We start from the raw sequence: 13,175 nt of genomic DNA, 5'->3' as shown, positions 1-13,175 counted from the left end.
TGCGCAGTGTGGTACAATTCCCATGTTATTTGTCACCCACACACCACTCTGTAAGTCTTACTTTTTATTCCTTCTGGAGATTTTAATCAGAAAATGGCAGATATTTAATTGTACATGTGTTGGGATATCCGAAATGCTGACCTGTCTAATATCGATGAATTAATTAAATCGTACCTGGCGAATCTCAATTTGTATTGCCTGGTTGAAAATGGTTGCAAACAGATTTGGCGTCTACGCAAAAGTAGAAATAACTGAAAACATAATTTAAGTTTAAATAAAAGTAATAATATTCCCTTTCAAGCAGTCGCGCGTCTCTATTGGAGAAAGAAAACACACAATTCACAACAACGTTTGTATAAAGAAGACGAAAAGTGATAGGCAGAAATTACAGTTGTTGGGCATTATGGAGTTAAAACAAGGTCTGGTCGGTTCGGATCAGTCATTAAATATGGATATCCCACTCAGACACATTATACTGTGTCTGAGTGGGGTATCCCTGTTAAACTGTGGCATGGTATCTCGCCTAACAGTATGGGCGTTAAGATCGTGGTAGCGCTAAGATCGCTTTGTGCAAGTGGACCCTGGTCGACAACTACGTCATGACATGGTGTTTGTTGTTGTTGTTGGTTTGTTGTTTTACGCCGCACTCAGCAATATTCCAGCTATATGACGGCGGTCTGTAAATAATCGAGTCTGGACCAGACAATCCAGTGATTAATATCATGAGCATCGATCCACGCAATTTGGATCGATGACATGCATCAACCAAGTCAGCGAACCTGACCACCCGATCCCGTTAGTCGCCTTTTACGACAAGCATAGTCGCCTTTTACGGCAAGCATGGGTTGCAGAAGACCTATTCTACCCCGGATCTTCACGGGTCCATGTCAGGTGATAATCGCGGTTATGTTGCAGCTGACGACTTCGGGAAGATGATTCTGGTGCTGTTTCTCGTGGTGTTCCAAACCTTCATGGCTTCCGCCCAACACGGCAGTAAGTGTTGTGCATCTGTGTTTGAGTCCACTGTCGACTCAACATTATACTCCTTCATAATACTGGTATGGCAAGTCCGGCTTATAGACAACACACGATCACATAGTTATCCAACACACAGCAGCCTCGCCTCGTCCTCCAAACAAAGACCTCAAATCCCAGATTCCCCTACATTGTCCCTATTTTGTCGGCATCACGGCGTGCTCGTGGGTTCCACCAAAGTAGCCACCTAAATGGTAAAATAAACATTTGAAACATCCAGCTTCTTGAAGGATTCCCTGACAGACAGGTCTCAGATACGGCCTGGTCTTTCCAGCTGGTCACATATCTCCAGAAACCTATTCGTAGGTTCGAATCCCAGATTAACCCTGATTATGTTTCTAGGTTTGTCAGCACCATACCCGTGCTCGGGGGGTTCACGAAAGAGGTTTACGTCTGAGACCTGCATTAGTTCGGGCTTTTCTCCAACATCAAACTGACACGCCGTGATATAACTTGAATCTGTTACTGGTGTCTATAACTGGTGCCGTGAAAGAAGTAACGGAACCGTTAATTGTTTCTCAATGCGCGTTATCTTCAAGACATCGATCACACGTCTAACAAACAATTCATTTTGGGGGGTAAAACCAGAGGTCAAATTAATATTTCTCCCTTTGTTCTGGAACGAATATACGATTAAAGAAAGAACTGAATATCGACGGTCCCTATTACGCTTATGTTATCATCAAACGGATCTATCCTTGATTCATTTATCAGTTATATATATGAAGACATGTAAGTAAGACAGTCTTAATTATTATAAACTTTCTCCCTCTGTACTTCTCGATGTATAACCTGGGTCTATGGCTTATATCACTCCAGAAAGAAACTATACTACTAACCGAATACACTGCACACCTAATAAAAGCCTAAATATGTTAATTCCTGTTCACGTTAGAATGTAACAACACTACAATGTTCGTTTATTGAACCGACTCCATTTTCTTGAACAGACTACAAGAGGTTTTGCTACGTGAGCGGCTGGGCGCGGTACCGCGCTAGCCCCGTGACGTTCAACCCCGAGGACATCGCACCTCACCTGTGCACCCATCTCAGCTTTGCCTTCGCCACCCTGGACGACTCGGGCACCCAGCTGAAGGCTGCTGACAGTGGGGATGACCCAGGCATGTACGTGTCACCCTCCGTAATAGCCCGAATAGCCAGTGTTCTTCATCTTCCCGAGGCAAGAGAGTTAACTGTCTCTAAAAGTCCATTTTCCACCCTTGCCGAACTAGGCTGGTATTCCTGGGCTCGATCATAGCGCCACCAGTGGCTATTACGAGTTATGTCCCTTCTATGCCTCTCCTATTGACCAATCAGATTCCACCTCTCGTATCACTTGCATTTGCTTCAAACAAAATGGCGGCGCCCAGTCAAGACGATCTGATCGATAATCAAGGTCTATATTGTGATAAAACGGGTCTTATATCGCGAAGTTCATCAAATCACGTGAGCACCTTGATTAAAAACATGAAAAGGTTTGGAAAATATCTGTTGACAACGAGTTGGCGGTGCACATGCTTTGCAAATCCTGCAATCGACGGAAATCTGCATGGCAGTTTACGAACCGGATTTCGATTTCATTGCGCGATTTTGATTGGACTATGCATAGACACGTTAGTCCAGCCAAAATCTAACACCATAATACCAGCCTAGTTCGACAAGGGTGGAAACTGGTCTTTTATAGTCAGTTAACTCTCTTGCCTCGGGAAGATGGTGTTCTTAGACGTGCCACAATCCAATGGGTTCGAATAATAATTCTTGGTTTGTCAGCACCAGGCAAAGTGAGAACGATCTTTTCTCAATCAGAAGCAGCTTTCTCGAGCTTTACCGCACAGGTTACCAGTTTCCAGACTACACTTTGAAAAATATCGATTCCAAATTTGAAATTTGAACCCCCCAAAATCTGGAATGTCTAACAGATGGCCGAGATTTTATGGTAGTACTTCCCACGTGACATGAAAATCTAAAGAGATTGACGTTGATTTTGACGGAATCAGTCGTACAGTGCGTAATTGTCGTTCAGAATGCCTCGTGTTTATCTTTTCGAGGTTGTATGATTCGGAGTTTCAGTTTCGCGATCTCGTAAGCGACGCTCTGATTGCTCAGAAGACTCCATGTTTTATCAGCGGTACTTGTGTCAAAATCCCACGCACTCATTTTAATTATTCGCATTGTCCAGATTTTGGCTAAACGAACAGTAATATATTATATATACCCTTCAAAAAAAAGAAACGCAAAGCCAGATTTATGTGAGGTAGGAAAATACATTTATACGAGGAACCGTACAAAGTATTGAGCCACAATGTTGTGGAGAATACACTCGTTTATTGTAGACTAAATCATCTCAGTTATCGGTACATATGAGTAGAGACATAGAGACGAGTATGCGAATCACATTCTGGGGAATGGTAGCCCACTCGGCCTGCAACGCAAAAGCCAACTGCTGCAACGTCTGGGGTTGTGGTTGACATCGGCGTAGCCGTCTATCCAATTCATCCCACAGATGCTCTATCTTGTTCAAATCCGGGGATCTGAAGGGCCAGGAGAGAACATCAACGTTGTTGTTGTGTAGACAGGCTCTTGTGATCCCTGCTGTATGCGGTCGAGCGTTGTCCTGTTGGAATACACCGTTGCCGTTGGCTGCAATTGGGACGTGTGGTAGGATAATTTCGTTGATGTATCGTTGAGCCGTAAGATTGCCCTGGATATGGACCAAACCTGTCCTGCCATGATGAGATATAGCCACCCACATCATAACGCTACCCCCACCAAACATGTCCAATTCCTGTACACAGTTTCCTCGACGGAGGAGAAATCTTGATTCGTCGCTGAACCAGACATCTCTCCATCGCAGTTGAGGCCATACCCTGTGTTGACACCAATGCAGTCGTTGTTGACGCGTCGAACAGGACGTCTTGCTCGTAGACCTGCTGCTCTTAAACGGTTTCGTTCGGTCTTGTCGGAGATTCTGCGTAGTCCGGGTATTTGGGATGCGGTTGAGGTGGCTGTGGTCGTCCTTCCACGTAGGTGGCGCAGTCGGATGTAGCGATCTTGGACGAGAATGGTTACTCTTGGTCGTCCCGACCTTGGCCGATCACGTGTTGACCCATGCTGTTGAAACCGACCCTATAGCCTTGTGATGCTGCTGGGCGCTACATTGAAAACCATGGCTGCAGCTGATCGGGATTCCCTTGCCTGAAAGCGGCCTGTGACGTTGTTTCTTTGCACTTCTGTTATCTTTGCATGCTGTTGAACTGTCACTGTTCGATTGACGCAGATGCCAGGCAATTAAAAACTCTTCGCTTAAATACCTTTCATATTGCTGCTGTACGTGCAGTGCGTGAAGCTCCATGACCCTTTTGTTAATGCACTGGGTGCGTTTTTTCCGAATCGTACGTGTTTCCCGACAAATTGTTTGTATGTCTTTGTTGTGATCATTTTGATACGGGAAATTTGTCACTGACACTATAACACATTAAACCTCTTCATTTTGCACTTCTTAGACCGCTTATTTTGCTTATATGGTAAAAAATATCCGAATTGCGTTGTTTTTAAAGAGTATACTTAAATAAATATATATATAATCATATACCCTTTCACAATAAAACGTTACCTGAAACAGACATGTCTGTCACAGGTATATGTTCATACATGTCAATCTTATAACCAAGAAAACAAGATACCTTTTCATCAAGAAAGCATGGTTCTTAATTGGCATCGTTGCAGGTACAAACGTTTCAACGCCCTCAAATCCGGCAGTCCCCACCTGAAGACCTTGTTGTCTGTAGGAGGATGGACAATGGGGTCCAAGCTGTTTAGTGTGCTCGTTGCCAACGACAGCAACATCGAGGCCTTCAGCACTAGTACTGTCAAGTTCTTGCGAGACCATGGGTTTGACGGCCTTGACATTGACTGGGAATATCCGGCAGCCAGAGGAAGCGGCCCGAGGGACAAGCAGAGGTTCACGAAACTCGTACAGGTTCTAAATTTAACACTCTTTCTGATTTGGCAGTTTTATGACTGAATAGGTAAAAGGACAAAGGCCAGGGAATTAGACCTGGTGTCTTTTTTGTCTTTATTATTGTTCTGTTGTTTATCATCTTTCTGTTGTTTATCTCGTTCTTCTCTTTATCATGTACATTTTTTTACCATGTGGGGAACCCAAAACCTTTCCCGAAAACCCAGTGCCTGTTGTTTGTAGTATTTGTTTGTTTTTAACTCGACACCCAGCAATATTCCAGCTTTATGACGGCGGTCTGTAACTAATTAAGTCTGGACCAGACAATCCTGTGATTGACATCATGAGTTTTGACCCACGCAATTGGGATACGATGACACGCATGAACCAAGTCAGCGTCGATTCGATCTTGGAGGGCGAGCAACTCCTGAAACAGTTTTGTTAGATTTTAATAGGAATTTGGTCAGATCAAATCAAATATAACCATCTCTAACAGAGTCATCGACAGATGACATATCCTCCGATCATCTTTTTTCCAGTACAATGCCAAATGAAGTTAGGTCCTCAACACCAAAACGCTGTTCCGAAACCAACCAAACCAAAACTTGTTTCCAAAACATTTAATTAATTAAATATACTTTTACAAAAGCCACCAGTTCAACCATTGAGTGATGTAGATGCATGAAGAAAAAGTCGACGTTTTTTTCAAAAATAAAAGAAGAGAAAAGAAACGAACGGACCTGTGGGATATAAACAGGTGACACGTGACTTTCATTTATCATTCTGCCTTGATTTCAGACTCTGCATCTGGCGTTCAAGACCGAGGCCCGTGATTCCGGCAAGCCTCATCTTCTCCTCACGGCAGCCCTGGCTCCGTCCCCCTACCACGTGCAGGAGTCGTATGAAGCGGTCCTACTTGCAAAGTGAGTGAGCCAATGCTGTTTTATGACGCAGTCGGAAACTATCTGTGTCACGCCGGCCTGTCAATAATGGGCCCCAATATCAGGCCACAGGACAGGATACTCCCATCTTAGGACACACGTTAGGGTAACCTCCATATCAGGAGACCACGTCCAACTGGGAAAGCGTCTCCAAGCAGGAGACAGTTTGACCCCTGAACATGCATGAAATCTCCGTGAGCCTTACTCGTATCGAATGGCAACTTTTAAGTGAGAACTTAAGGCAACTATGTCTTTTGTGTATATAGCCAGAAATTAATTGCAAATTTCATTGAAATATACACCGTATTTGCTGTACCATACATAAATCCAAGCAAAGATTACTGTGAGTCACAGAGGTTTTTACGGGTATGTTCGCTCTTCTGCCTAGAAGATGTTCCGTAAGTTGTGGAAGGAGGCTGAACCAATATTCTCCTGCTAACATTCTCCTCTGTTCTCCTGTAGATCACTGGACCTGATCAACCTGATGACGTACGACATGCACGGAGAGTGGGACAAGCCTATGTTAGTCGGTCACCATGCTGCGCTGTACGGCACGACTACTGATCCCAACTTGAATGTTGTGAGTTAACAGAATATCCAGCACCATTGCCGGTCCCAACTTGAATGTTATAAGTAGACAGAATATAAAGCTCCATTGCCGGTCCCAACTTGAATGTTGTGAGCAGACAAATACCCGCCACCATTACTGATCCAAACGTGAATGTTGTGAGAAGACACTTACCTCCAAGAAGCTATACTTCTCTTCATCAAAATTAAAACTTTGAATAAGGATTTCTGTTTTGCCGGTTATGTTTCTCCATCTTGTTTTCCAAAGCCCGTTCCAGATATTTAAGGACAAAGACATAAGGAATACAGTAACCTCAGCTACCTGTCCTCTGCACTGTCCCGCGAATATTCTTATAGTATCCTCCTCTCAACTGGCCATACAAATGGACCCATTATAACAACGAATTCTTTTTCCAAAAGACTGTTTCAAGTATCAAAACAAACAAGAATCAAGAAAACAGTATATAACTTTATAATGTATGCATTGGTTTAAATATTTACGATTGCCTCATGACAATGTTGTGAGTACAGGTAATAATGAGTGCAGACACTGTGGCTTCTACGCTTTCAGTGACCAGCGTTGTTCAGAATGTGTTAGTTTTCTTGTTAGATTATGTTGGGTTATTGGTGGTCAAGACGTCTGAAGTGCAGCAACTGACTGTACACATTTGCGCCCCTGAACCGTGTCAGAAACCTATAACCATGGGTTCGAACCCGCGATACCCCGTTTATGTATCTAGGGTTGTCAGCGCCATGCCCGTTTTACTCAACTGGGAAGATCTGCCTCACTTCGGGAGTTCCTCTCACATGGAGCTTACATACCATAATACAACTGAAATACTTTCAAAGCGGCGTAAAGCAAACACCCTCACTCACTCAGTCAACGATCATGTGTATAAAACAAAACATCTCTATCTCAAAGTCTGTGTATTTCTAGGACGCTATGGCTAGCTACTGGGCCAGTTTGGGGATACCAAAACACAAGCTTCTAATCGGTGTGCCGTTCTATGGAAAAACCTTCTCTCTGAATGACACCAGTGTGAATGGGGTGGGGGCACCTGCATATGGTCCGGGGGCTGCTGGAAAATTAACTCATGAAGAAGGAACTCTGGCTTACTATGAGGTAAATGATCATGATTCATTTATATATATATGCCATATCGTATTTTGTTTGTTGTTTGACGCCACACTCAGCAATATTCCAGCTAAACGACGGGGTTCTGTAAATAATCGACTCTGGATATCAGACAATCTAGTGATTGACACCATGAGCATCGACCTACGCAATTGGTACACGATGACATGCATGAACCAAGTCAGCGAGCCTGACCTCCTGTCGCCTCTTACCACAAGCAGGGGTTGTTTCTAACCAATTCTAACCCGGATCTTCACCATGTGGTAGAAGTGATTGACCGTCTTCATAATTACACAATAAAAATGTTTTTCTTCACTTTCGGTCCAATCATATTATTTTGTCCCCATTCCTTTAAAATATAATTACGATTTAATTTAAATCTGAAAATGGAACACAAGATTTCCCCCAGAACAACTGAAGTAATGAAATATACTATTCAAAAGAAGTCAAAGCACGCCCAGTTCTTTCATATATCTATAGTTAATCTGTTATAGCATGGTATATTAACTATAGTGAAATGAAAGAATCGGGTGTTCTTATGACTAACTGGTGTACCCCGCCGTGATATTGCTGGAATATTGCTAAAAGCGGCGTAAAAACATACTCACTCACTCACTCTTATGACAGATTAACTTTAGTAATATGAATTGATCGGGTTCTCTTTAACTTCTTTTGAGTAGTAAGTATTATCGTACACACATGGGCATGATTTATCCCCGCCTTAAACCTTCACAAGTGCAGCGGGAGGGCACCTACAAACGGATTAAAGCTATCTGTAGTATCTCCAACAGCATCCCACTAAATATGTCCCAATGTTTTAGGTGTGCCAGCTTCTGGGCAATACTACATCAAAGATGAGCGCCAACCAATCTGTGCCCTACCTGGTGGACAATGAGAGATGGGTTGGTTATGATGATGAAAAGAGTCTACAAGAAAAGGTAAGGCGTTGATGGGAATATGGTAGTACCGTTAACCAGTTTATTCACCTCTTTACATATATCTGTCCTTTCCATATATCTTAACACTTCCATTTTGATTCTGCCTGCCCCCAGTCACTAACATATTCAAGGGCCAAAGAGTTCTCACTACCAACTCCAGTCCCCGTGACTTGGCTGTTTTAGGGTGTGACCTTTTTCATTAGAAGACGTATATTTTTTCTAAAGTGTCAAATATACCTCACTTCCTCATTTTCATTGTGACAAGTTCTTTTCAATACCATACCAAACAAAGACATTGTATTGTCGTCGTCTTAAGGTGAAATACGTCATTGACCACGGCTACGGGGGTATCATGGTCTGGGCCCTGGACCTGGACGACTTTGGAGGAATCTGTGGCAAGAAGTTTCCCCTCATCCACGCTATCAAAGATGCTTTCAGTACTATTGTGGGCAAACGGTAAATTCTCATTGAAAATCTATATAACTCTGGCAGTTGAAAGGGTAGAACTAATTTTCAGGTTTATAGATTCCACGTGTGCAAAAGTAACACATATAACATTTATGTTAAAACAAATACCCTAGTTAAGTAGGACTCACTTTCTGAGTGAAATATCTTTCTGAGCATAGGAACCTTTCGCGGAATTAAAAGAACTAAAGCAACAGATGTTCTATGCCAAGAACCGACTTGTTGAATTAGTTTGTTGTTACGTACATTGGTTGCATGATTAGAAAACATATTCCGCTGACAATGTAACACAACAATATGAATATTTCATTTTTCCTTTTCCTACGGACCCGTGAAGATCCGGGGTAGAATAGGTCTTCAGCAACCCATGCTTGCCGTAAAAGGCGACTATGCTTGTCGTAAGAGGCGACTAACGGGATCGGGTGGTCAGGCTCGCTGACTTGGTTGATGCATGTCATCGATCCCAATTGCGTGGATCGATGCTCATGATATTAATCACTGGATTGTCTGGTCCAGATCCTGTTATTTACAGACCGCCGTCATATAGCTGGAATATTGCTGAGTGCGGCGTTAAACAACAAACCAACCAACCAACCTTTTCCTACGTGTTCGTATCGTTATCTATCGTGTAGTTGTCCAATTTTCGATCACGAATGTTTATACTACCTAATTTCGTTTATCCGACATACTCGTTAATCCGACATAATCATATGCAACCAACAATGTCGCATTAACGGGACTTGACTGTACTGTAATACTCGGTGCCAGAGAAATCGTCCTCATTTACTACATACAAAATAGAAAACCCTTTTCATAATCATAAGAAATATCTGCTAAAAGTAGAGTCCATTGTACGATTCCGACTATATCAGGAGCATGTGTTTTAGAATCACTATCAGTTAGTGATGATACCAGTGTTCGCGAAAAGGTGAGCGTATCCCGTCCCACATCACGGTTACCGAATCATTGCTAGGTGTCACCCAACATACATGAAGCTGTTCCCTATTGTAATCTAAACCTAAGACGCAGTGCCCAGACTAAATGGGCTTCACTGTTCATGCATTGGTCGGACATCTCATGTATTCCAACACCACCTATATCCACCTAGATTGACAGAGTCGTGGCTGTGTCAGCATGCTTGAGACAATCTGTGTATGTGTTGACTGATGTTCCAGACAACTGACAGACATCGCTGCAACGATTCCCCACGGCAATGCTGTGGCTCCCACTCAGAACATCAATGGAGGCTCATCTGGAAGTAGGTTGAGGTGATGAGTGAGTTTGGGTTTAACTTTCAACAATATGTCCGTTATATCACAGCGGTATTGAACATCTTACTTGAACTGGCCATCCACTCACCTAGGGGATGAGTGAGCGAGTTAGTTAACGTCACATCGGCAGTAACTCAACCATATAGTCGAGCGAATGTTAACACTCGATGACATGTGTTCGAATCCAATAAAACCTCGAAATATTGTTTGGTTTGTCAGTACCGTACTATGGTTTCATTGAAGTGGTAAGACTTTCAGCTCTCGTCTGTTCACATGATATGGTAATCTTTGAAATAGAGCTAATATGTCCTTCCCGTGTCCACTTTTAATGGACCGGGGCTTTTCATATTTCATTTCGGAAGTCAGAAATTAAAATCTTCCTTCTGTTATGACAAGATGTGTACCCTTTCTATTTCCCATTGTCGACTTTGTGTCTACCTTCGGCGCTGACCGTACTGTCAGCCGTCACCCTTCTACCCTCTTACAAACTTTGTGTCAACATTCTGCGCTCACAAGAAGAACACCGTTTACATTTTCTCTTCTAGATTTTGTGTTCATTTTCTGTTTTGACAAGGCGTACATCATCAACTTTTTCCACTGCAGACTTTGTGTCCAACTTCTGTGCTGACAAGACAGATGGACTTTACCCCGACGCCTCCTCCTGTCAATACTATTACACCTGTACATTCGGGCAGACCATCAGAGAGCCGTGTCCCTATGGTACAGTGTTCCACAGTGCCATACATGTCTGTGACTTCCCACACCCTGATGGCGGATGCAGCTAGTCAGTGTCAGAGCTATGTCAATGTACACCCGTCTTTAGAAATATTTTCCTGATGGGTTTATGTCAGAGCTATGGAGTTTCACCTTTGTACACCCGTCTTTTAGAAAGTTTCTTCTGGCAGATCAGTTCTTGGGAGAATAAACGTTTAAAGCAAATATTGTTCTTGACTGTTATCTTCGCGGATATGTTTCTGCGCTTGGATACAAGCAAACCTTTTTATAAACATTAATTTATTAAATCCAACTCCATGCTATCTTAATTGAAAAGCTCAACTGTCTTTGGCATGCCTAAATTGCCACCTTTGTCATAACTTTGATATTTTGACTTTGAAGATTCCCTTAGATACGTGGAGCTATCGAGTCTGAATGTACACAGATTAGTCGATATGTTCCAGCACACTATCTAACTCGTCATTGTATGGCGAATGGAGCAAAAAGTGTTCATCGTGTAGGAGAGTGGGCTTGATTTAATTCCGCTTTGCACAGTATTTGAGGGTGAGATGTAAATACTGATGTAGGAGCAAACCTTAAATTGACACAGGCCTTTGACATTTGCCATGTTGGTGAAACGAGCCAGGGTATTGTGCCTGGGACGTTGATTTTTTTCGGAACAATTGACACAGGCCTTTGACATTTGCCATGTTGGTGAAACGAGCCAGGGTATTGTGCCTGGGACGTTGATTTTTTTCGGAACATAGCCCTCAGATGTCTGCTGTTCCTACAGGTCTGTGGACATCACCACAACAGCTTTGTAAGCTACATATCCTCATGTTTTCATTGACTACCTACAATGCTGTTAAAAACAAACGTATTCACAAACGCGACGGCATCGCGAAAATATCGCGTCACCATCGCGATTGTAGGTCGTTTGTTTTGACCTGTGCGCAAATATAACACATTAACTCCAGATAATAATCAATCCAGATTATCTGCTGCAGCAGATTCCATTGGGTGTAAAAGGCAAATTAGCGGTGAAAATATATATGACTGGATCACTGAAAATCAGCGATGACACCAGGTGAAAAGGGTAAGCCTGTCCTGCTCCATTGGTATCATTCGCCACTCATACAAACTGAACTAAAAAAATGTTTGCTTGTTGCCTAACACCTCACAGCAGTAGCCCCCTCGTATGACAAGGGACTGTGAACAATCGTGTCTTGACGAAACGAACGCCATCACGATCGTGAACTTGACGCGACCTGTGGAACGCCGAAAAGATGGGACATTTGCTTGAACAGTGTAACATTATATTTCTCACTAGGCAAACCTGACAGTTTACTTTAACCATTATGTGTTGATGTAGTGATTATTAGCCACTAAGATGCATGTGTCATAAGATGGTGTTTGAGAATATGGTCCCAGGGGCAGAGTAGTCTCAAATAGCCAATGTCAAAAATGCAGATTGAAAAGATGACAATGAGGTTGTCTCAACGTGTGACCTTGATGATTGTATGCCACCTACCCCGGCGTCGTGAAAAAATGCCCAGGCCTTCAAACATGCACTGGTTTAGCTGGTCCAGAACTATGTTTTGATAACATACGTTGCACATCTGTACTGTTGTTAGTTGTTAGTTATTCAGTAATAAAACATTAAACAACTTTTTCGTATGTGGTGTTTGAGATGAACCTTAGTGGTAAAATCTGTGTTGAGAAGCTACCAACTAAAAGAGGTTCTACTATTCGCTGTCGAACCTACCCTGCAAACTCAGACGACCTCAATCTTAATCTGTGTCCTCATCTTGCCTTTTTCTTCTCCACCCTTGGCAACAGGACACAGCTGCAGGCAAATGACCCTGGACGACCCCTCCAAGGGTGATGATGTTATTTGGGAGATAAACCATATAAGATATAAACACCATGAATGCCTGGGGACTTTAAGATTTGAAACCTCAGATTAACGCCGTCGGTATCAAATAGCATTAACATATATAGAATGCGGTGTTCATATCGCCAAGCCGAATGACATGTTGTTTGTAACTTTGAGAGTGAGGAAGAAAAATACTTATCACGAAAAGAATTCATGCGCAGTAAAAAAACAACACTATTTCCGGGATCCAATCCTATTTAACATCGTTTTCCCAC

General features: G+C 42.8%; 1 protein-coding gene across 1 annotated transcript; it reads left to right on the top strand.

The window, feature by feature from the left end:
* Positions 1-11,249, top strand: LOC124134358 (chitinase-3-like protein 1). Its single transcript, XM_048392897.1, has 11 exons — positions 1-50; positions 916-993; positions 1,986-2,160; positions 4,762-5,014; positions 5,792-5,916; positions 6,397-6,514; positions 7,439-7,624; positions 8,458-8,574; positions 8,891-9,030; positions 10,215-10,297; positions 10,914-11,249. Exons 1-11 carry the CDS (start codon positions 23-25, stop codon positions 11,093-11,095), a joined length of 1,485 nt encoding a protein of 494 aa, XP_048248854.1. The 5' UTR covers positions 1-22; the 3' UTR covers positions 11,096-11,249.
* Positions 11,250-13,175: the final 1,926 nt, after the last annotated feature.

Source organism: Haliotis rufescens, unplaced genomic scaffold, assembly GCF_023055435.1.
Source record: "Haliotis rufescens isolate VD_foot unplaced genomic scaffold, xgHalRufe1.0.p SCAF_11, whole genome shotgun sequence".
In the NCBI taxonomy this organism is placed as follows: Eukaryota; Metazoa; Mollusca; class Gastropoda; order Lepetellida; family Haliotidae; genus Haliotis; species Haliotis rufescens.
Note: the sequence above shows the minus strand (reverse complement) of the source record. Positions and strands in the feature narration are given on the sequence as shown.

What these genes read in the sequence shown, in the direction of transcription:
- LOC124134358 (XM_048392897.1), top strand. Translation starts at nt 23, where the DNA reads ATGTTATTTGTCACCCACACACCACTCT. An exon ending in GAAGCGGTCCTACTTGCAAA is followed by an intron (nt 5,917 to 6,396) that starts GTGAGTGAGCCA and finishes GTTCTCCTGTAG; the next exon opens with ATCACTGGACCTGATCAACC. An exon ending in CTGATCCCAACTTGAATGTT is followed by an intron (nt 6,515 to 7,438) that starts GTGAGTTAACAG and finishes GTGTATTTCTAG; the next exon opens with GACGCTATGGCTAGCTACTG.